Source organism: Urocitellus parryii, chromosome 15 (genome assembly GCF_045843805.1).
Source record: "Urocitellus parryii isolate mUroPar1 chromosome 15, mUroPar1.hap1, whole genome shotgun sequence".
Lineage (NCBI taxonomy): Eukaryota > Metazoa > Chordata > Mammalia > Rodentia > Sciuridae > Urocitellus > Urocitellus parryii.
Window position 1 is genome coordinate 18,889,525 of NC_135545.1, and position 25,532 is coordinate 18,915,056.

The 25,532-nt window shown below is 38.6% G+C and overlaps 1 protein-coding gene and 1 pseudogene across 1 annotated transcript in view; both read right to left on the reverse strand.

Annotated features, from left to right (window-relative positions):
* The window catches only part of Dpy19l3 (dpy-19 like C-mannosyltransferase 3), a 76,055-nt gene extending 51,729 nt beyond the window's left edge, over nucleotides 1-24,326 (reverse strand). Inside the window, exons 1-3 of the mRNA XM_026391276.2 lie at nucleotides 24,166-24,326; nucleotides 22,276-22,417; nucleotides 19,348-19,481 (exon numbers count right to left, since the gene is read on the reverse strand). Of these exons, the coding sequence (XP_026247061.1) occupies nucleotides 19,348-19,481; nucleotides 22,276-22,396 (255 nt within the window). The 5' untranslated portion in view covers nucleotides 22,397-22,417; nucleotides 24,166-24,326. The remainder of the gene's footprint in view (nucleotides 1-19,347; nucleotides 19,482-22,275; nucleotides 22,418-24,165) is intronic.
* On the reverse strand, nucleotides 3,976-5,271 carry LOC113184531 (high mobility group protein B3-like; annotated as a pseudogene).
* Nucleotides 24,327-25,532: the final 1,206 nt, after the last annotated feature.

Here is a 25,532-nt window from a genome sequence, read left to right on the forward strand (position 1 = left end):
TATATATATTTTAAATGCATCTATTATTTTTAACAGATTGAATTCTCATACCATATATTTAATCAATTCAAAGTGTATGATTCAATGGCTTTTATTACATTCTCCAGAGTTGTGCATGTATCACTATTGTCAATTTTATACCATCTTTATTACCCCCCAAAAGAAACCATACACCACTGATCTGTCACTCTGCAAATCCTTACACCCTCCAGCCCTAGGCAACCTCTAAACTACTTTCTGTCACTTTAGATTGGCCTTTTTTGGACATTCCATGCAGATAGAATCATACAATATGGGGTCTTTTCTGCCTGGATCTTTCATTGAGCACAATGTTTTCCAGGTTTTGCTATGTTGTGGCATGTATTGGTAATGATTTTCAAAACTACACAATTTATTCATTGATCAGTTGATGGATATCTGTGTTGTTCCTACATTTCGGCTACTACAAAAAAATGTTATGAACATTGTGCTCAAGTTTTTGCGTGGATGTGCTTTTATTTTTCTTGGGTATGTATTCGAAAGCACAAAACCTAAGATTATATGGTAAACTGAGCATGGTGGTACACACCTCTAGTCCTGGCTACTGGGTTGGCTGAGCCAGGAGGATCTCTTAAGCCTAAGAGTCTGAGGCCAGCCTGAGAAACATAATGAGAGCCCATCTCAACAGCAGCAGCAGCAACAACAAAATGATCATATGGTAACTCTATGTTTAAGTGTTTGAAGAACAACTAGACTATTTTCCAAAGCAGTTACACTGTTTAAAATTTCTACCAGGAATGTAAAAAGGTTCAGATTTTTCCACGTCTTTGTCAGCACTTGTTATTACCTTAACTTAGAGCCCTACTAGTGGATGTGAAATAGTATTGCATTTTTTAAAAACTTTTTGGGAATATTGATTAAGGAATTTTGTTACAGAAAATGAATGCATCCAACATTCCCAAGTATATATGTGACAAGAACAGACACAAGGGAGATACAGACAAAAGTTGCTACATTACAACCTTGTTCTTTCCAAAAGATAAACTGTCACTCAAGAATAGGGTAAGGGGATTGGAAGAGAGGTGTTTAGAGGAAACAAGTACTATCCTTTTAACTTAAAAAAAAAAAAAAAAAGTAACAGGATGGCATTGCAAGAACACTGGTCCAGAAATCAAGCTAAGCCTAAACCTTTGATGGTAACATCATACCAGAGTAGTGGTCTTGTAACAAGCAGCTAACAGGACAAACGGCCTTAATTGGAGTCTCTCTATAACCAAAAGTCTGCTTAATCAAACATTATTTAGCTAAATAGCTACCCCACTTCTATTTGACCACTGAGGAAGCATAAAAGCTACCCCTTCCATAGTCAGAAACTGCTTCCTTAGGACTACAGGTTGAGCTTCTCCTCCACATCTGTTGAGCTTTTCCTCCATATCTTCTCCTCTATATTGGCCTATAGGTTGTACATTGGGAGGTAGCAGCAGTTTCAGTTTGGAATTGCAAGTGACAAGGGTGTGGTTAAAGAGGATGAAAAATCCTGGAACAAGTGCCTCTGGGCAAACCTAACAACCTAGGGTTTTTAGATTAGTGGAAGAATTAAGAATTAAGGACCAACAGTTCTGATGGAGAGGGAGTTGATATGAATGGAGATAAGGTTGTGACCATGACTTGCACCCATCTAGGACCTGACAGGGTAGAGAGGACAGCTCCTTAGACATGCAAAGTTCCAAATAGTTAACTTTTTAAAAAAAGCTGCTTTCTCTTAAAATACCACCAAAAAACAAATAAAATGAAACAAAACAAAACACCACATGCTCCACAGCCTCAAATTTCTATATCCAGGTGTTAATGCTAGGCAATGCTGACACTTATTCACAACCCAGTCCCCTTTGTTACTGCAAGTACAGATCAGCCACCCAGTGATATTTAGTATCACCATTTGCCACTATAGCAACCACCCCCTTCCTAGCCTTGGCAAAATGTTAACACCATTTACTAATATAACCACTGACACACAAACCGAGCTTCTTCTAGTTTAAGAACATTGAACAACAATCTGGTGAATAAGCTCAAATCATGCATAGGCCACTCTACTTTTCATGATACAGTTGGTGCTTAGAAATGGTCGATTCCATCAGCCTGTTCAGGTGACCTAAATGGAGCCCAGGATCTTGCTTTGGATGTTTGGTTTTTTTGAAGGAGGAAAACAGGACCAAATAGATGGATAATGTCCCCACCCTATATCCCTTATTGGGGGGAGGAATCTAGGAGTCAAGCAACATTTTGAGGTGTCTTCAAATGTTGAGCACAAGAAATAACTATGTATCCCACTACATGTGCAGAGGTCGGGGAAGAGAGAAGAAATAAAGTCTGAGGTTTTATACCCTATATACACTGGAAGACATTCTTGCTGTTTAGCAATGCATTTGACCCCACCAAATGAAGCATGGCAGCCAAAGGCAAAAGTAAAGTCTGGACAGTTAGCTGGCCTGCTGACCCTTTCCTATCAGCACATTCACTGCTTTACACTTCATCTTCATACCATTCAAACACAACAAATCATGCAGTAACTTAACGTAGCCTCCTCCTTCATCTCAGTCCTAGGCTGGCCATGGGGGTAAAATAGAAGTTACCAGAATTATAGGGAGGAATAGTTTTAAAAAAATAATACTGTTTATTTAACTTCAAAAACATTTCAGCATTCTAAACATAAAAAAAAAACCCATAATGTTGCAAGTTGTATTTACATACAGAAGGTTCATGAATGTTCACTGATGCAGTGGCTCTTTGTTGACAATAATGAGTTCTACAGTTTCTTTGAAAACAAAGTTTAAAATCTATTGTACTTAACTAAAAAAAAAAAGTTCAAACACTTCTCGTGGCAGCTGACTCCCCCTTTTCCACAACTAAGAAAGGCAGCAGAATGCTGTATCACTATATACAGAAACAGAACAACCTGAAGCTAAATGGATGCCCACCACAGCATCAACAGGTTCAGCCTCACAGCATATACCCTGAGCTACGGCCCCTCCAAAAGGCATTTTCCCATAGCCTCGATGCAAGGAGCATCAAGAGTGGATGCCCCTCAACAGATGAATGGATAAAGAAACTGTGATATATATACACAATGGAATATTACTTAGACTTAAAGAAGAATAAAATTATGGCATTTGCTGGTAAATAGATGGAGCTGGAGAATATCATGCTACGTGAAACAAGCCAATCCCAAAGAACCAAAGTCCGAATGTTTTCTCTGATATGTGGATGCTAATTCACAAAAATGGGTGGTAGTGGCTAAGGAACAGAGGTACTTTGGATTTGACAGAGGGGAGTGAAGGGAGGCAAGAAGCCTAGGGGTAGGAAGGAAAGTAGAATGAATCAGATATTATTACCCTATGTGCATATATCATTACACGACCAGTGTTATTCTACATCAGGTTCGACCAGAAGAATGAGAAGTTGCACTCCATTTAAGTATGATGTGTCAAATGCATTTTACTGTCATGTATAACTAATTAGAATAAAAAAGTTGTCTTGTTGTTTTATTCTTTTTACAGACTATAGATATGAACAGTTGATAACTGAGGATTCCTAGCCAATAACCATATAATTAACACCACCTTACATATCAAAAGAAATGCCAGAAACATCTTCAAATGCCTTGTCACACTGACAGCAAAGTGCACAGAGGGAGGAGAACACAAGAGTGAGTGCCTTTTTATTTTTGAAAATGCTTGGAAATACATACAACTTTGATACTGTTTTGAGGTGCTCTGGGATACCTAAGGCCACTTATGTAAACCACTTACAATTTCTAGAGCACTTTGAGAGACTACAATATGACTGTGATCAAATTCTATAATTGAATCTAAATCCAGTAACAGACACATCTCAAACACCATGTGTCAATCAGGGTGAGGCACTAAGCAACTCAGTGAGACCCTGTCTCCAAAGAAATTACAACACAGGGCTGGAGATGTGGCTCAAAACAGATTTTTATTCGTCCTCCTCTTCTTCTTCCACCTTTTTCTGGGCAACTTTCCCAGGACCCTTTGTGCCATCAAACTTCCTTCAGACTGACAGCAACAGCCTTCTCATACTTCTCCTTCAGCTTTGTAGTCTTAGTGATGCTTTTTGTTTCACTTAAGTTACTTCACATCTCTCCCAGCTTTTCCCCTCATCTCCAATGGATATACTAGGATTTGTGTTTTTCTGGGGATTGGTTACTTGATCTTGGGTTGGAATTCTTTTTTTTTCCCCCAGAATTTTTTTTTTCACAATACCTTTATTTGTTTATCTATCTATCTATCTATCTATCTATCTATCTATCTATCTATCTATCTATCAATCATCTATCTTTCTACTTTATAATAGATATGAGACAGTCTTTAATGTTTGGCAAAAAAATTTAAAGTCATGTAACTTCCCCATTGATTATTTTTTAAAATTTGTTCTAAATGACAGCAGAATGTATTTCAGTTCATTGTACACAAATGGAGCACAGCTTTTCATTTCTCTGGTAGTATACGATGTAGAGTTGCACCATATGTGCAGTCATACATGTACCTAGGGTAATCATGTCTGTCTCACTCCACCATCTTCCCTACCCCCATGGTCCTCTTCACTCTTCTCCCTCCCCTCTGTCCAATCAAAGTTCCTCCACACATACCCCCAACCATTATGGATCAGCATCCATTTATCAAGGAGAACATTTGGCCTTTGTTTTTGGGGATTGGCTTACTTTGCTTAGCATGATATTCTCCAACTCCATCTATTTACCTGCAAATGCCATGATTTTATTCTCTTTAAAAAGCGGAATAATATTCCATTGTGTATTTATACCACAGTTTCTTTATCCAGTCATCTATTGAAGGGAATCTGGGTTGGTTCACCTCATTTATTTTTTTGTGGTGCTAAGGATCAAACCCAGTGCCTCACACATGCTAGGCAAGTGTTATGTCCCCAGCCCTTCAGGCTGAATTCTGAACAGAACAGGAAGAATCCAGACGGTGCTCTTTTGGGGGCATTAGGGTCCCTTTTCTCCTTGCCTCTCTTGGTCTCCTTCATTTCCTGATCATAGCGTACTTTATCCACCTTTGCCATTTCATTAAATTTAGATTTCTCTTTCCTAGATATTGCCTTCCACCTCTCAAACCACTTCTTGCAAAATTCTGCAAAACTGACAGGGACTTCTGGATTTATCTTATGTTCTTCTCTGCAAGTCTGCACAAACAAGGCATAAGCAGACATCTTGCCCTTTGGTTTCCTGGGGTCACCTTTAGCCATCCTGACTGTGTTGTTCACTGGTCTAGGCAGTGTAGGGCACTACACGAGGCTCAGCACTCCCCAGTCTTGCACTAGCTGCCTCCATGAGAGTCACCTGATTGGCCAGCAGGTTCCCCACATTGTGACTGTGATGTGTATTTCCCAGTGAGCTAATGATGGGGTGCATCTTTTCCTGCACTTTTTAGTGAATTGGAGAAATGTCTATTCAAAGCCGTACCCATTCTAAAAACTGGGTGTTTTTTTTTTTTTTTTAAGTAAGAGTGAGAGAGAGTGAGAAAGAGGGAGAGAGAGAGAGAACCTTAATATTTATTTTTCAGTATTTGGCGGACACAGCATCTTTGTCTGTATGTGGTGCTGAGGATCGAACCCGGGCCGCACGCATGCCAGGCGAGCGCGCTACCACTTGAGCCACATCCCCAGCCCTGGGTGTTTTTTTTTTAAAATTGAGTTTATAACAGCTCTCGATATATTCTCTGTTAAGGTCTCTTAGCAGATACAAAAGTTGTAAAAACTTCCTCTCATTCTAAGTGCAATGCCTTTCATTTTCTTTGATAGTGTATTTGTAGAGTACAGAAATTTCTAATTTTGATGAAGACAACATCTTTTAGTCATTTGTGCTTTCATTGTTGTTTCTAAGAAGTCTTGTCCTACTCAAGGCCATGAAGATTTATTTATATTTTCTTTTTAAATGTTCTATAGTTTTAGAAAAGGCCTAAAGACCTAAATTTTGATTCCTGTGTATGGTGTGAGGAAGGGGTTCAACTTCAATTTGCATGTGACTAGCCAGTGAGTTTCCATAGAAATTTTAGGATCAGTGTGTCAATTTCTGTGAAAATCTCACCTGGAATTAGGAAAGAGATCACATTGAACTTGTAGATGAACTCAAGGAATGCTGCCCTCCTAATAACACTGTCTTCTGATTCACAAACATGGTATAAGTTCATGTCAAATTTATTCCTTTTATCCTTTTTATTGCTATTATAGACAGAATCATTCTCTTAATTTCATGTTTGGTTTACACATGATTACTATATAGAAACAATATTTGTACACTGGTCTTGTGTTCTGCAATCTTGGTGAATTAACTTATTAATTTTAGTGACTTTTTAGTGGATTTTATATACAAGACCATGTCATCTACAGCTCTACTTCTTCCTTGCCTAAGTTCCCTCAGAATTCCCAGGAGTGATATCAACGGAGAGAGAGGACATTCTTTTCTTGTACCCCATCTTAGAGGGAAAGATTTCAGTCTTTTTGCCATTGAGTATGTTAGCTTGAGGGTTCTGGGACAGACACCCTTTGTGAGGTTGAAGTTCCCCTCTATTCCTAGTCGGTTGAGTGTTTTTATACATCCACCTAAAGGGATACTGAATTTTGCCAAATGTTTTTCCTGTGTCATCTGAGATGACTGCATAGCTTTTCTCCCTTATTCTACTGATGTGGTGGGCTCAACTGGTATCTTCATTTTTCAAGTTATACATGCTATAAGGAGATGATAATACAATTTTTTTCAAATACTCTGTGTCTTTTGCAGTACTGATATGGCAGATGAATATGTGAATAGGTTTCCCAACAATTTCCTTTGCAATCTTGGCATCAAAATGACTTGTTCATGGGGTGTCATATATTTAATGTGCTACTGAATTCACTTTTTTAGCAATAGGATTTCTTTTCTTTAACATTCATAAGTAGGACTTGCCTCTGAGTTTCATTCTTTAAATATTATTTGATTATATACTATCTACTCTCATTATTCATTGACTCATTTGCAATTTTGCCTACTCACTAAAATTTACTTGTAATGATAAACTCAACAAAATTAAAAGTTGTAGTGTTTTCCACAGTCATTTGTGGACAGACATGAACAGAACTGTGAAAAATTCAAGTTGCCCAGTGTTCATAGTTCCCAGTTGTGGTTAGCGTCTTTTCTTCAGCTCTCAAGAGGGATGCCAAGATGATGAAGACAGAAAGGTCAGGGAAGCCCAGCGTGAAAAGCTGCAGCTAGATGAGATCTGAATTCCAACCCTAGCAAGATCAGCAGGGTGGCCTCAGACAAGTTACTTAATACGTATGAGCCTCAACTTCTCTTTTGTAAAATAAGAAGAATCGATGAGTTTTCAGTACTTCAGACTACACTCTCTGTGTGATGTGTGTGTATGTTTATATGTGTATACACGTATACACACACAGGCATGTGCATGTTTCCTCTAGCAGTAATGGCTCAGTATTCACTAATTCTGTGTTCTCAGCCACCATACAGAAGGTAACTGCTGTATGGAGAATTGATTAGAGTTTAGGTGTAAGTGTTCTGTCTACTTTTGTTTTTGAAATTTTCTTCTTCTTCTGTGTTCTAGAATGGTTCAAACAGTACTGGAGCATTTTAATTCTTTAAGAGTTTGGCAAAATTCCTGCACAAAATCAGTGGGATCTGGTATTTTTAGAGGTAGGGGATGGGAGCTCTTTATGGTGTTTTCCCTATTACATCTTCAGAAATTGTGTTCTCTGGAGTCACTCTTGGTAATTTATATTACCTGAGAAAGTCACCCGCTTCATCCAAGACCTCTAACTTGCATGGAATCAAACAAAACAGTCTTCTGTGGCTCTTTCCTACGTCATGGTATCGGTAGTTATTCTTAGTTGCTGTTATCTCATGATCTCTGTAATTATTTTTCATTTTGGCATTTTAACTTCCTAACCATCTCCCTCCCACCTTTGTGTGTGAGGTTAACTAATGTTTTAGTTTTCACCAAATAACCATTTATTTATGACATGCTTTCCTAGTTTCTAGTTTATTTCTTCTTATTCCTTTATCCCTCCTTCTGTTACTAGATTTTCTTTACTTTCTAATTTCAGAGGATAGTTAATTCATTTATGCTTATTCATTCTTACTCCATGATATATTTAAAGCTACATATTTTCTTCCGAGTACTGTTCTATCTGTATTCCATAATCCTAAAATGTATTTTCATCCTTTTCTAGATTTCATTTATAATTTTGATAAATTCAATTTTAATTTCTTCTGTGATCCAAGAGTTATTTAAGAAATACTTTTAAATTTCTAGTGAGGATTTTATTTTGTTTTAGTTAGAGACAACTTTTATTTAAATGAATGAATAAATTAACAAAAGAGGTTACCCTGAGTCTATGACATTATCCCAAGATAGGAACCAGCATTTTAATTTTATTAGATAAGTAAAGCCATTTGTATTTAGTTGTATAAAAATGTTTGGGAGGCACTGGGGCTGTAGCTCAGTTGTAGAGCACTTGCCTAGCATGTGTGAGGCACCGGTTTGATTCTCAGCACCACATTAAAATAAATAAACAAAATAAAGGCCCATCTACAACTAAAAAAAAATATTAAGGAAAATGTTTGGATACATTTGTGTTGGCATATTTTGTGTCATGTTTTTTGGAACCAATCTTTCACTACGTGACCTGTGTCTGCTTGATATTCTCTGCATGCTTCTTTTAATTTTGGAAGCTTACCTTGTTGCTCTAGGGGTTACTTCATAACTATAACTTAATTATCTCTATTCCTAGTATGACTGATTTCTCATAACAAGTAATAACAATTTAATGATGTTTACATTTGTCTCCTGCCCAGCTGTACTTTACATTGTTTTTTTTTTAATTAAAAAAATTTTTTTTGTTGCCTATGGACCTTTATTTATTTTATTTATATACAGTGCTGAGAATCGAACCTAGTGCCTCACACATGCTAGACAAGTGCTCCACCACTGAGCCACAACTCTGGCCCTTGATACTATTTTTCTTAGTGTCTTCTTTTATATATACTATTCCTCTATTTCTTATCAGTTTTAAATAGAATTTTTTGACCTCTAACTACAAAAGAGACATCAGGATTTCCCCATGATCTTTTACCTTCTCTTTCCCTTCCTTTCTTAACTTGTATTGTTCTATATTATTTTGTTATTATTACATTATATAATTATAATATTATTACATGTTAACATATTATGTTATTAAATTGTTTATATCAAATATTTTTGTCCTGTAATTTTTTTTTGCAGTATTAAAGATTATCCCCAGCTCTGTTTCATCATTTTTACCTAGTCTCAGTCCCAGAGTAAATAAATTTAACCGTGGCACAACTATAATTCCAGCTGAGGCAGGAGGATCATGAGTTTCAGATCAGTTTGGGTAACTTAGTGATACTCTGTCTCAAAAAAAAAAAAAAATGCTAGGGATTTAGCTCAGTGGCAAAGCACCCCTGGGTTCAATTCCCAGGACCACAAAAATAAATAAATAAAAATTAAGACCTACTGACAACTTTTCTGCCCTTGTTTTACAGTATCTCTCGGCTGGATTTTCTTCTTCCAATTTTTCAAGTGTTCTTAAATATATATATACATATATATGTATAATATATTTTTAAGGATGTAAGGAATTTGTACACTGCCTTTACCCATGATGGAATGACTAGATTAAAATGTGGAAATCACTTAAAGTATTTTGTAGGCAGCACTCAGTGGCCTTTGAGCATTAAATGTTACCATGAAAAATTTGGAAGCCAGTTTGACCGCTGTCTCCCCTTATGGGTAACTTGATCTTTATGTCTGAAATGCCCAGAAGTTTCTTTAAATCCTGCAAATTCATCGAGCTAAATTATGCTGATGATTTTTCTAAGCCAATATTTTTCTGGGACCCACTTTGCTCTTTTACTTTGTAGATTTCAAATTTTGTTTTATTTTGGAGAAGTTTCCTTGAATAATTTCTTTGTATGTATATGTGTGTGTGTGTTTGTTTCACTGTTTCTCTGCTTTTAGGACACAAATTATGCATGTTTGCTGTTCGTTGTCTTCCTTTGCTGTCACTTTGTCTCTAATACTTTTAATTTTTTAAATTTTGCTTAGTTTTATTTAGTATCATCAGTTCTGAACAAACTTTTTGGGTTTTCTGCAGAGTTGGTCTCTGGTGAGCTGCACCCAATATGATCATGATATGTATTTAGTTTTTTTTTTTTTTTTTTTTTTTTTTTTTACTGGGGATTGAACCCAGGGGTGCTTAATCACTGAACCACATCCCTAACCCTTTTTATTTTGAGACAGGGTCTTGTTAAATTGCTTGGAGCCTCACTAAATGGCTGAGGCTGGCTTTGAACTTAGGATCCTCCTACCTCAGCCTCCTAAGTCACTGGGATTATAGGCACATGCCACCAATTCCAGCTTAGAATTTCAAATGCCCTTTCTTGTTTAAGTTTTGTTATCTTTATATAACTCCATCTAGAAAGTATACACCTTCCTGAGTCTCTTCTTAGAATTCATCTTCCACAGTGGCCAACACTTTATTCTCCTCTATGACGTTTGGTCATAATTTTCATGTCTCTGCTGTAAGATTTCTCTGGTGACTGTTCTTCATCAACCACTGGTTCTTGTTTTCTTTCGCCCTTCCCTCTTTTCTGACAGTATCATTCTATAGACCTGTGCTAATCCTTCCCAATTATTTGTCTTTTCTGAGCATGGCAAGTTCTTACTACCCCAACTACTTGAATGCAGCAAGCTCACGTAGGGGAGAGTGAGAGATATAACTCAGGCCAGTTAAGATATACCTTAGGATATAGGGTAGTTTACAAGACAGTTTTTAAGTATTTTTCTTAATTTAAGTATTTTTCTTAATTTAGAGATTGACAGCTTCAGGGTTCTTCAGATTCTAAGTCATGTCTATAACTTTATTCCTAGCCTTTTAAGTTCCACTTCCTACAAATATGGCTTGCCTCCGTGATGACTTTTCAGACTGCCTGGCGTGCTCCTCCTGCACACAAGGAGAAACCTCTGCCATTACTCCTCACACCCATTTCCATGCCCTAATTAGGGGACTGTTGGTTTTTACCCTTCAGGACACTACAGGACTGTGTTTTGCCAGCTTCTCTGAAATCTACAGCCTGGAGAATCCTCTTTCAGGATCTTTTACACTTCTTTGAGTTTTAATGGATTTGGCTGCAATCCATATTACAGGCCTTTCTTAGTTTCATTAAAGATGGGCTCTGGGCTGGGAGTACAGGTCAATGGTAGAGGAGCGTGTACTTAGCATGTGCAAGGCCCTAGGTTTGATCTCTAACATTAAAAAAGAAGAGAGAGAGAGAAAGATGGAATCTTATCTTCATTCTCTTTAATTGCTCTGAGGTAATTCCAAGAAAGGAGGATATTTACACTGCCACTTTAAAGTGAGACGTTAAATAAGCAATTTTAGGAGTTTAACACCACAATTAGAAACACTTTAGCTCCCCCAAATTGGGAAGCACAGAAATAGTAAAATAACAAGATTATAAAAATTTCAAAGATATGAAATTATATAATTATTTACAAAATTACTATGAAAGCTTTATGAAGATATGAAACTATATATGGAAAACATATAACATTGGAAAAATTAAAATTATAAAAACTATATTAGGGTTATAAGTAAAAATACACACACACAAAATAGGATGAAGAATGGAAGGTCTTTTTTTTTTTTTTTTTAAACAGGGCTAAGAATCAAACCCAGGGCCTAGTCTTGCTAGCTCAGTGCTCCCCAGTTGTGCTCCATCTCCAGCCCTAAAAACATTCTTGACAAGAGTAGTGAGGATTAAGCAATGTTTTCTGTTTTAAAATCTGTGTCACTGCCACAGCATAGTTTGTACAAGAACCACAACAACAAAATACAATACATATTTGTTAAATAAAAAGAAGGAAGACCCGATCGATTTTTCACTACAGCATCTACTAAACAGGAATCATTAGAATGCATGCCTGGCTCCCTTCCCCGCTTGTCAGCACCAAGGACGTCCTCTCCCTGGAGGCGAGCTCCACAAGCTGCACCTCTGCTCCAGCTCCAAGCCGGATCTTTCACAGCAGCCAGCGGATTCCCCTCTCTGCCTTCCCTCCTGCTCACAGCCCCAGAGGTCAACTCTACTCCAAACAGACCGTTATTTACTTAGCACTGATAATGTGCCAGGCATTAAGGGCAGCAACAGCAAGCAAGAACATGCGCTTTGCCCTTTTAGTTTGTTTTGTTTATACTAAAGGGCAGTGAAAAAGCAGGATGCATTTAAAGGACAATTTAGAACTGAAGTGTTTGGGCTCTGGAGATAGCCAGATTAAGTAAAAATATGTACAAATGTACCTAAACAGTGCCAAGCACATAACAGACATTCAACAAAGAGTATTTTTTTTTTTTGAAAATTCTAATACCTTCAATTTCCCAGCAAGGGGAATATAACACATTGGTTAAGACAGTAGGGAAATAATTTTTTAATTTAAAAAATAAGCTGAGAAAGAATACAACATACAAATTTTCTATAACCATTTAAACCAGTATATTTTCCTTCAAGATGCTGCTTCAGGGTTCCTGTTTTTTCAAACACTAACATTGCAACAAATGTTTAAAACATCATTTTGAATTTGAAAACTCAATGTATGACTTGTTTATTTTACAAGGAATTTTTTTACTCTCTGAATAAGTACATTTGATTCAAGGTACTCAAAATAAAACCAAAGGATTTTTATTAAAAACAAGCCTAGTAATTTTGATAAGAATAAGTTACAAACCACAAATATGAAAGGAAAACAGATTCACCTTTCTCAAAGATTCCCTAATTCCACAATATGAACATGGTATAAATTTTTAGTTAATTTATGAAGATCTATATGCTCTGAAAATGAGCTTTTCCTTTGACTAAGTAAGGTCCCTGATCAGTAATGGTAATAATTTTTATTTTTATAGACAGAAAATTAAAGTTAAAATGAAGTTACATTTTAAAATTGACGTTGAAATAAAAGTTAAATAAAAAGTTCCCACGTTGCATTAGTTACACTGTGAATGCTCAGTAGCCATATGTGGCTTATGCCTACTACAGGAGACAGTGCAGAAATAAAACAGTTCCTTTATTCCAGAGAGTTTGATTAGACAATAAAGAATAGATCGTCTAAGCAGAAAAATAATCTGAATGTTCATGCAGAGGTATGAAGCTTGAGAAATGGTTACCACATCAGAGGACTCCTCTTATAATGGGGAGTAGGGGGTCTATGCTATGAGGTGCCTCTTGAATAAAAGGAAAAGACTCACTAAGACTCTGAGCTCAATTGTAGCTTTCAGAGGACAGGGTGGTGGGTGGGGAGAAACCTGTTAGAGGATATGCCAGTTTCATGGCTTCCCAGATGGCATCTGAGGCACAGACAGAAGCTGGCCTTGGTTCCCTTTCTTTTCTCATGCTACACATTTCTGAAACAATCTCGCCCACACATCTACAAGCTGGTAATACGAAAATGTCCATTCCCAAACAGATGGGCTCCTGCCTTCACAGCCATAAACCCAGCTTCCCTTACTCCCTGTCTTTACTTGGACTGCTTTGAAAGTGCCTTCCAGTACAAGCAAACCTGAACTCATCAATTTCTGCCTTGGCCCTTTGTATAATAAAGAATTTGGCTGGTCTTTGTCCCCTGGTCTTGGGAGGTAACCTCTATATCCTAGGAATAAAGCAGTCAACTGTTCTTTGTCCTTAGTTCCTAGGAAATAGCCTCTAAATACTTGGAATTTGAGTGACAGGAGTGTCTCTATTATTTGAGATGTGTTCTGCAGAACACATCTGACAGCTGTGCTAATAGGTAACCCAGGGTGGAGGGTGGCCTTGCCAGTGGATAGAGGATCAAGAGGACTCTGAGCTATATGGTGTCAGCCCAACCTGTGGAGGAGGGGAATGGAGACTGAGATCAACCTTGTGGCCAATGATTCAATCAATTCCACTTACACAATGAAACCCCACTGAAAGCTGGATACGTTGACACGCAGGAGGGCTTCCCTAGTTTGCAATACTCTACATATTGTCACATGGTGAAGTGCCAAGGGGGTAATGCAGTCTGACTCCACAGGAAAAGGACAATGGAAGCTTTGATTTGTGTCTCTTCCTTTGGCTGGTTCTAGTTGGCATCCTTTTGCCACAATGAAACTGTAATTTTTTTTTTCCTTTTTAGTACTGGGAATAGAACCCAGAGCCTTGTGAATCCAAGGCAAACACTCTAACAACTGAGCTGTATCCTCAAGCCCAAAACTGTAATTTTAATTGTAATGCTTTCCCAAGTTCTCCAGAGTTGTTCTAGTGAATTACAGATTGATAGCTGTTCAGAACTGAGGGTCACCTGGACCTCCAAACTATCTGAAGTGGGGGCAGTTTTGTGGACTCTGTGAAGCTTGTCCTAACTCTGAGTGGCTGGAGTCATAAGTCACTGCACTCTCCAGAACAGCTCCTCACAGTGTTCATTGTCACAGCGAATGACATGTGCATCCATCTACCCAGCAGCTCAAGGTACAAAGCAGGCTGTCATGGGCCATTCCTCCCTCTGAATCCCCTCCCACATAAGCACCGAATCACACATCCTTCTAACTGAGAAGTCTCAGTTCTAGTCACTTCTCTCCAGTTCCCTTCAGGCTATGACACCCAACATGATGGCTTTTTGACTTTCCTGTACCACTCATCTCATTGCTCATAGAATTCTGGCCACAGGTGCCTTCTCTCTGATTCTAGACTTGTTGAATTTATTCCTACATTAAGGCTTGCGGCTTGCTGTTTCTTCTGCTCTGACTGTTCTCACAGGTCTCTGCCTTGCTGCTCCTCAACATTTAGGACGTGCCTCATCCTTGAAGTGGTCTGTTTCACTCTTCAGTTCCAAGCAGCTGTCTAGCAACCATCTCATCCTGTTTGATTTCCACCATAGCTTATTTTTATTTTGATTTTTTTTCTTCCTTGTCAGAATTAAGTTCCACATCATATTCAATACTGTATTTCCAGGGCCTAGAAGACTATCTGGCACACAGAAGATGACCATTTACTGAATACCTTAATTGGATATTCAGATCTTACTGAATCTGCAGAACATGAATATCTCAGCAGCTTCCTCTGACTTCTGTTTTGCCCTCTTCAAATCTACTCTCCACACTGTAGCCTGAGCCATGCTTTTAAAATACCAAAATGATGACATCACTAAAATGGGGCTCACTACTTTATTCAGAGCTCTTTCTCTGGGACACAAAGCACAGGCCCTTTGTGATCCTGGTCTATCCTCATCTATTCAGGCTTGCTGCACTATGGCCAACATCCAACATTCAGGCTCTCTGGCCTCTGGATTTCCTGTAAATGGCTCTCTTCTATGACAATCACCTTTCCTCCTTAGTGTGCCTTGTTAACTCATGCTTCAGGTCTCCTTAACCACCATTTCCTCTAGAAAACCTTTCCTGTCCTCCCATAGTCCAATCAGACTGCCCCATCCTCTGTGCTCCCAGTGTTCTCTGTCCCATCCATCATACTGTTGACATGGAATGTCCTGTAACTGTCTGGATACTTGCCTGTATGCTCAAGAGCGCAAGCCTCTTGGGGGCAAAGCCTTGTCTTATTCAGTGGTACTGTTAGTCAGTGGTACTGTTACCATAAGGAAAGAGCCTGTGGGCACACTGTAAGGTGCCTAATATATATTTACTGAATTCATTTATTATACTAGAAAATTTGCTGGCAAATTTAGAAGTCTTTGTTATTCCTTCCATGCTCCCTATAGAGTTCAATTCAATGTTCTCAGAGTAGGCACTCAATAAATACTGTGTAAAAGTAAAATGATTTCCTTAACCCAGTGAAAGTAAAGAGAAAAATCAAGGAGGCTCAGGTTTCTTGATAATGCAATATGCTTATTTAAGGAGACTAGCAAGACCACTAATAAGCTTCAAGTTAAAGAGATAAACTTATAGTTCATAATTAAGTTATATGATCTCTTTCAACATGCTTCTTTTCTATACTGCTGCTAACAATTTATTGTGGCTATATACTCACAGAGGGATATTTCAGCCTTTGTTCAAAAATACCTATGTTAATAGATAAGCACTGCATTCCTTAATTGTAGGGAATCTGTTTATAAGTGCTGTACTGTAAAGACATGAATGAGTAAAATTTTTCTTGGCAAGAAAATCCAACCACGTGTTACTGAAGGATAAGAATTAATACTCTCTGTTATTATGATAATTTTTACATAAAAATATGTACAAAGATGTATGTTCTACCCATAAAGTAATCCATCAGTTTTTAAAACAAATGTGCTAGAAGTTATTGGTATTATGTGTCATTCAAGGTAGTCTTCTGTGGGGACTTATTCCCATAATAAGACCAAAGCTCGAAGAATTTTAGGAAACACTTTTGAAAATGCCATTAGATCTGCATCTATGCTTTTGAACATCCTCATGGACGACCAACCTTCACTTTGAAAATGACTATTTACCCCTGCAAGCAACTAGTGAGTAGAACATGGCTAGTACACAAGATTACAGATCATGATATACTGGATCAAAAACAAGGCACGTTTGGGTCAAGAACACTGACAATGTGTAATCTTCCTTGTGTAATGTTATATGCTTGTTCTGAAAACAATATCAAGAGAAGTTCTAGAAATGTTGAGACAGAATAAAACAGTGTTTAAAAAAATAATGTCTATGGAGTCATAGACCCTCATGAAAATTTAATGAAAATTATGGCTCCCCTGCCTCCTCCCCCAAATTGCATATAATATCAGAAAGGTATAAACATGCTAAGGTCCATTTATGTGGCCAGATTTTGTTTTGTTTTGTTTTCATTTTAATTTATTCTGTGCAGTTTAAAATGAAAGTTAAATCATACAAACCACAGAAAAGGAAATAGTACTGACCAATTTTTAAACAAAATCACTGATTGTTTATGCACATTCCCCACCTTTAAGGTTACACCTTGCTGTATGTATAAAGGTACTATTAACATACATAGGCTATTCCTCATATGCTTATTTGTGGAGCAGCAAGGTGACAATGCATCATAGCACAGCATACAAGGTTTCCTTTAAGAAACCACAGCAGCAGTATTTGGTGAATGGTTATGCATAGACAGACTCTGAGGTAATGCTGAACATTCCTTATTGAATGTAGCAAGGTACACTAACAAATGGGAAATGTAACTTTTAATATAAAATGTTACTCTTTATGCCTTAAATGTAAAATTCTGAGACACTTTAAAAGCACACAACACAAGATGCTTTAACTCCAGACTCCATAACCGAACGCTATTCTATTGGTTGCTGAGCCCATGACATTTGAGGATGGCTCATTGGCTTTTTAAAGTTAACTTCAAATACATAAGCATTTAGTTTACCAGTCAAAATCTATAGCTACATCGATCACATGTTACATTAAAACATAACTATGGAGAAAGGCTGACTTTTAAAAAGATTACATTGTTTTCTTCAAAAGTATTATTCTTAAAAGCAACAATGCACTACTTTCAATCTTGCAACATGTTGTGTGAATCCATAACTTTATATCTTTTAAATCTTTCAACAAAATATTTTGAAATGGTTCTTAAACCTAATAACATCTAAAGAAATGGGTAGGCATGTCTGTGAAATGGCTGTCCAATACATAACAATGTTTCCCCTATGGAAATCCAGTGAGTGCATTCTATATTTACCTTGACATAAATATTTCAGACCTCATTTAACAGAGCTATATAAATATTTAGTGTTTTGGCGTTTAAATCCGAGCAATGCTACCATACAGGCAATTTTCACTAAAAAGTTCAGAAGCAAAAGACTTATGTGGGAATGGTTAGCTGAGAAGGAAATGAAACCAATCTACCCGAGTTCCTGAGTTTAGAATCAATCCTTAAAAAGATGGTGTATTCCAGAACCATCATTTTGGGGGAGGGTTTAGGTAAGAGTTTACTATTTGTGGTCTGGATGCAGTTCTGGTAAAATTCAGCCTCAAAAACAATAAAACAAAACAGGAAAAAGAACGGAAGCACCATACCACATAAATAAGTCTGAGTTAATAACTATTTCTCTTCCATCTCTTAGTGGCCATAGATATAGGCACTATGTTAAGTGGGGTGCATGAAACAAAAGTTTTAAATAAAGAATTAATCTGCAGATTCTTCATTATTGACATCTGTAATTCCTCTTCACTCTCTTATAATGAGTTATAGCATGGCAAGTGTGAGCTATTAATATGCTCTTAGGTATATTTCTTAAGTAAGTAGAACATTTCTTAAAATTCTATAAAATAAGCTTGAAGCATAAGTACCAATAAATAATTAAGAGGCCAGATTAAAACTCCATGGTTTAGAACAGTGGCTCTCAGCCACGATGGTGGTACATGCATGCCTCTAATCCCAGCAACTCAGTAGGCTGAGGCAGGAGGATCCCAAGTTCAAGCCCAGCCTCTTAGCAACTTAGGTCCTACACAACTTATCAGGACACTATCTCAAGATAAAAAAACAAAATAAAGGGCTGGGGATGTAGGTCAGTGATAGAGTGCCCCTGAATTCAGTTGAAAGAAAGAAAGAAAAGAAAGAAAGAAAGAAAGAAAGAAAGAAAGAAAGAAAGAAAGAAAGAAAGAAAGAGAGAAAGAGAGAAAGAAAGAAAGAAAGAAAAGGTACACTTTCTCTTTTTTTTCTTTTGCAAACAACAGGGGGAAAAATTCATTTTTTATTGTGACCCAGTTTGAACTTACATACATAAAATCAAAATCAAAAGTTCACAAAACAGCTGGGCTGTAATCCCAGCGGGTTGGGAGTTGGAGGCAGGAGAATCGAGAGTTCAAAGCCAGCCACAGCAATTCAGTGAGGTGCTAAGCAACTCAGTGAGACCCCATCTCTAATAAAATACAAAACAGGGCTAGAGATGTGGCTCAGTGGTCAAGTGCCCCTGAGTTAAAAAAAAAAAAAAAGTTCACAAAACAATTTTTAACCCTATTATATATGATAGTATTTTCTTGTATTTAAGAACATTGTTACTTATGATTTACCTCACCTTCACAATTCATAGTTTGAAATTACTAGTAGTTTGGAGTAACTGAAGCATAACTACAGTAAGTTAATGAAAAAAAAAGGGAACTCATTTGATTATAAAAATTCTGATATGTTATTTTAAAATAACAAACACAAGCCTTTTTTACCTACAGTCAAACCTCCCAAGAGATTAGATCCTTTATGTCAAAACTATCTTGACTTAGGTCATTCATCCACATGGCTAACTACTGGAGACTATGATGGGTAAATCATATAACAAAGAAACCCCATACCTTAATATTAGAGAACCATAAATCATTCTCATGTAAGGTGGCAAGGTAGACAGATGTAAGAAGTCCAATGCAAAGGGCAATGGTCCCTCCAATTGTAAATGACAGAATCTTCCAAAATCTTCGGCTGGCACAACCTTTTAGAAAAATCAAACAGGTAAATGAGTATAAGGAATTTAGCATTTCAAAGCTGTATTTTATACTATAAAGTAAGCTAAATTCCAGCTGCCTGTCACTGGTGAAGGCTTCCCTATCCCCAGAAACTAGTTAAGGGCACCTTTCTGTGATGCCACAGACACAGACTTATTTCATTCTCTCGCTTTTTTTTTTTTTTAATACGGGGTCTTACTATATTGACCAGGCTGGTCTCAAATTCCTGGCCTGAATTGATCCTTTTGCCTCAGCCTCGCAAGTAGCTGGGACCACAGGCATGTACCACTGTGCCTGGCTTATTTTCATTCTAATTTTTTACCCCACTATATCTAATAGTTCATTTTTCCAACTAGAATATGAGTTTATCATACCCACGCACACTGTTTTATTCATTTATAATGCCTAAGACCTGTGCCTGGCATAGGTGAATAGCTAGGGTTCACATATAAAGTCTGCTAAATGGAGGAACAAATAGGTTATAAGTATAGGATGTGAATAATCTTCTAGATGATCTACTTATAATTTGTAGTTTCTACATTAAAACCTTGCAAAAAAACTTGATTACTTAAAATTAAAAAAAAAAATTAAAAAAAAAAGAAAAATAACCTCCTAACTTAAAGGAGATATAAAATAGAAAAAATATAGCACATTTAAGAGAGTTTAGATGTCCTTAATACTGGATACTTTCGGGATAATAAAAAATGATTAATATTTTAGTAGGAAACAGATGCACAAAAGAAAAAAATGGCCAATAAATGTAACAGACTGAAGAGAAGATGTTCAAATTCATTCAAATTTATTAGTGTTAAAGAAATGCAAATCAAAACAATGAGCTATACTTTTTAAAACTCTCGGCTAAGCCATACAGGGTGGTGCATGTGTCTAATCCCAGTGGCTTAGGAGGCTGAGGCAGGAGGATTGCAAATCTAAAGCAATTTAGTGAGACCCTGTCTCAAGATAAAAAAATTAAAAAACAAACAAATAAACAAACTAAAAAGTGTTGGGAATGTGGCTCAGTGGTTGAATCAGGGCCCCTCAGCCAACCTCATGCCCCTGGGTTCAATCCCTGGTACCAAAAACAAAAGCAAACAATACAAAACTTGGCAATGTGGTAGCTTACAAATGTTAATACTCTTGTTTGGAAAGGGTATTTTTAAAAAAGTTGACATTTTCAAACACTGCTGGTAGAAGAACTAGTACCTTTCTGAAATGCAATATGGCAAGAAGAATTAAAGCTACTAATTGAGCAAACCATTTGGCCAGGAATTCCAAGACTAAGCATTTACCTCAAGGAAATAATTAAAGTTTTAAATAAATATTTATAATAATTCTATTTGTATTAGTAGAAAGGATATTTATCATAATTCTATTTTTATTAGTAGAAAGTTAAAAAAGCCATCATAATATTCACCAACAAGTACAGCTACATAATGGAATATTATACACTATGATATTTTAAAATTATGCCTATAATTCTAGTGATTCGAGCAGCTGAGACATGAGGATTGCAAGTTTGAGGCCAGCCTCAGTAACTTAGTGAGACCCTGTCTCAAAAAAACAAAACAAAACAAAAAAACAAACAAAAAAACCCCCCAAAAAACAAAAATTGCTGGGGATGTAGCTCAGTGGTAAAGCACTTCTTGGTTTGATCTCCAGTACCACAAATAAATAAATTTTAAAAATTTATTGTCTGACTTACATGTTCATAACATAATAAGGAAAAATAGCAACTTTCAAAACAGCATGTGGGTCTCAATTTTGTAAAAGTAAATATGAATGCTTATTGGTGTACATATTCCAAGAACAAGCTAAACAGGTCATCCATGGTAGACTTGGGATGGGTGAGTTTGGGGAAGTGTTTTTTCCTTTTCCACTTTTCTTTAGTTTTCAGGTTTTTTTTTTTTTCCTGATGTGAATAAATATTGCTTTAGTAAAAAAACAATCCTCAAAGTTGTGTTTAAATGTAAAACAAATAAACAAATTCGAATTTGCATTGCATAAGGTCAACTACTCTGTATTGTCTAAAATGCATTAGATATTAACAGCTGAGCTGAGTGACAAGACCTCCCAATACACATTTATTTTACCAAACTGCTTTCTCAAATGTATACTAACTCTGGTAAGAATTGATATGGCTGCAAAGAATATAAATTGTCAGATATTCAAAATGGCCAATAGGCTTGGAATTTTTCATGTTTACTTTTAAAATTCTAATCATTCTTAGTTAGAAAGGCAACTCAGAAGGCAAAAAGTTGGCAATTAATGCTATCTGATGTGTTGCTTAGTGAGTCTTCTGTATTATGTGAACACTTTATCAAGTTCTGATCACTCTTCCTGCCCCTCTCCAAAAATGATCAACTTCAGGAATTCAACTGTGAATAAAGAATACAAAATATTTTTGTTCATCTTTCAATACTTTAATGAAATGAGAAACTCATTCAAGGTAGGCTGCTTATGGTAAATAGCATTCACAAACCAGAAAAATAGGAATAAACTAAAATCTGGATGATGGGTAAAGTACTACTCTAGAGTCATAGAATCAGATTGGCATAACCACAAATTAATGAATACACAACACATGAAGAATTCTAATCAAAGTTCTTTCATCTAATTATAACTGTAAAACAAATATAATCTAATAGCAGTCAGACTATTAGGGGTGCTGGAACAAGGTTCCTCAATAGTTAAGTCTCACCTAGTTTTTACCCTATTAGAGTGAAATTTTAATATGCATATATAAAAGCAATCCCAAACACTGCTTTAATTTAAATAACCTACCAGAAGACAATTTATTTTCCAACTTCACATTTTCTTTTTGTGCTGGAAAATCCTCAGAAACTTCTGTGGTTTTTACCTCTTTTCTTTGCCGGATGTACATCATGGTGTCAAAGACATGCATGCATTGTTCTTCCAGTCACTTCTACAAATAACATAGAAATAAATGGTCCATCAGCCAGTCCCCTCTCCCCAACACACCCCATGCTCATGTGTGCTTAAGTGACAACCTGGGCTGTTGTCCCTTGTTTAGTAGGCCCTTCCATTATTCTCATCCAAATCTCAATCAGTTTTCAAAGCTACACTCAAGATACAATATGAAATATTTAACTCAACTCTATTAAGTGCTTGTTCTCCAACAGGTACTGCCAGAAATTAGGGTTACAGGTGAGCTACACCGCTGCCCATGACCTTCCAGGAAGCCTTCTTGGATGCTTCAAGTGGGCTGATAGTTTTCTTCCCAGATATATGGCATACGATTTGTTACACAGTTACAGAGTTTTAGGTTATATTCTACAGTTCCACAGGCAATAGATTTTCAGTATCTCCCATAGAACTGACCACGTGGGAGAGATTTAATAGTAAACTGTTGTCAGCCAGATTTTAAAAAACTGAGACTTTTTTTTTTTTCTATCTCTGAATTTTAACACCTATGTTCTTTACAACAATTCATGCTGGAAGATTTATGCCTCAGTGGTGATGACAGCGGGGGTGTACCAATCAGGGCAGCTGCTATCCCGGGGAGCAACAGTGGGTGTTAAGGCAGGGAGCAGCAGCCTAGTTTGGAAGCTGCAAGTGGGAGGCGGGGGTGTGGTGGCAGTGAGTAAGCTGGTTCCAGGCCCCCAGAACATCTTGCTTCACTCCTCTGAACAATGAGTAGCATTTTGCTAATTACTTATTAATATGATCAGTAGCCTGACATGATTGTTTAAACAGTTTATTAATTCCTAAAGGCAAACAGCTTACTCTATGTAACAATCCAACCAATAGGATACAATTCATTTATTCATTCATTCAAAAAAATCGTCAGAAGGAAAACAGACTTAAGTTCTTTGCCTTCAAGCACGGGAGACTGAAGCTGGAGCAGTGAGAAAGGAGTATAGCAATGTCCTACAGCCAGAAATGAGCTTATTCCCCCAGATGGCCTAATCCTAGAACCATGCCCTCTCTAAGGTGGAGAGGAGTTTTAAAGACAACAGTGTACACATTCTAATAATATTAAGTCAGAGAGTCTACAAATACTAAGAAAGCTAATTATGTGTCTAGACTGCGGTAGTTTCACTTACTATGAAACAAAAGTTCCTCCAGCAAACGAAACAGAATGCCATTTTAAACGTATGCAAAAAGGATCTGCTAGCAATTCTTTATTAGTGGGAATGACTAGTACAGCAGTGCGCATCCTCTGGGCGCGGCAGGGCTCTGTGTTCCGCTTACCTGCGCACCACACCCCAACATCACCTGGCGTCCCCATCTGAGAGATAACCGGGGAGAGGCCGGCTGCTGAAGTTCAGGCGCTTTGCTCCAGCTCACCAGGACGGCGAGTGGTCGCGGAGAATCGAGCCCACGCCCTCCCTCCGCCCGAGCGGCCAACTGCCGAGAGGTAGCTCCGCAAAGTTGCTCTCCCCGGAGTTTCTGCCCCTGACCCCGCATTTCCGCCCGACATTCGCGTGCTCGGTCCCCTCCGGACGCCCAGAGTGCCACGGCCGCGCCTCCCCGACTGCGCTCGCGACGGGGCGGGGCCGCGCGAGAGCCTTTCGGTCGTCGCCGCGGGTTCCGCGAGACGCCACCAGGCAGGACGCAGCAGGCACCCGCCCGCCCCGCGAGACCTCTGGGGCCCTCCGCGAAAGCCTGGCGCCCGCGTGTTCCCTCGCGGCCCGACACGCAGCCACAGACCTGCGGTCTCAGCCGTCCTGACGCGCGGCTCCGGTGGGGTAGGATGCGGGCCAGGCTAGGCGGCGCCGAGGGCCGCGGAGGCGGGGCCTCACTACGGACCGCAGCGCGCGGCAGGGACAGGAAGGACTGGGCAGCAGCGGAGCTTTGTGCAACACGGTGGAATAGGGGGCCGGGGGGCGTTGGCAGCCCCGGGAAAGGGGCGCGCCGGGGAGGCCGGTCCGCCACGACTGCACCCATAGGTGCCGGAAGCTGCCTGTTAACGGGAGGCTCCACCCCCTCCCGCGCCGCCACGCCCCGTCTCGTGCGGCTCCGGCCGGAAGGAAGCGCGAACTTCCGCTCGCTGGTCCCGCCCAGCCTGTTGGCAGTCCTGGGAAGAGCCCGCCAGCGGAGCTGCGGGACAATCCCGGCGGTTAGCGGGTGGTAGAAATTAGTTCGCTTATGCCGACGTCCGTCACCCGGGGCTGGAGCGAGAGGTGCGGTTGAGGGGAGGAGGGACGCTCCAGGTCCGACGATGGAGAGCCGCGGCCCCACTTCGGCCCCTGTTTGGGCCTGGGAGCCATCAAGGCTGGGTTTGCGGAGTGGGCTATTTAAAACGAAACAAAACAACCCCCCCCTCCCCCAAACTTTCTTCCTACCTTTACCCTCCTGTGCCCATGTCCTGCCGGATGCGATGTTCGTAAGGGAAGGTATGACGGATTGAGCAGTCAGGTCACTTGGACAAGTCCCGGCTTCCCACGTTGCAAGGACTGCCGCGCCCCTCCCCGGGTCCTGACGCCCCAACCCTCCGATTTTTGCTGATTTGGGCTTGGATGTTAGTTACTGACTGCCTTTGAGAGTACCCGCGGAAAAAGCTTTTGCATCTCCTACGATGCTCCTGTAGTGCTGGTGCTCCGGGCACTGTTTTGTCAGTTTTTTCTTCCAGAATATGGTCCTGCAGTGTTGAATCTGGTATGTTATTCCATCACTAAACTGGATTTTAAGTCTTTTTTTGAGGAGACCTACTGTGCTTATTATACCTAGATAGATATCTTTAGTAATTACATTGCGAAAACCCGTAGGTAAAACCTTTTACTTAGCACATACTCAAAATAGATGTTAATTGAATTTTGATGACGAATTGCCATTTGGGACCTTCACCTGTGAAAAGGCGGCTCATCCGTCTAATGCCTAATTCCAACACGAAATTACTGCATCCAGGAAACCTTTTCTAGTAACCCCTGCCTCTTCGATATTTTTCTCCTTTTTGTTTCCATTGCTATTCATAACAAGCACACTCCGTGAATGGTCCAGATATTTGCTGCGTTGCTTTAATAAAAATGATGCCAACTTTTTTTTTTTCAGATGGTATTTGTTGTATTTCTTAATGG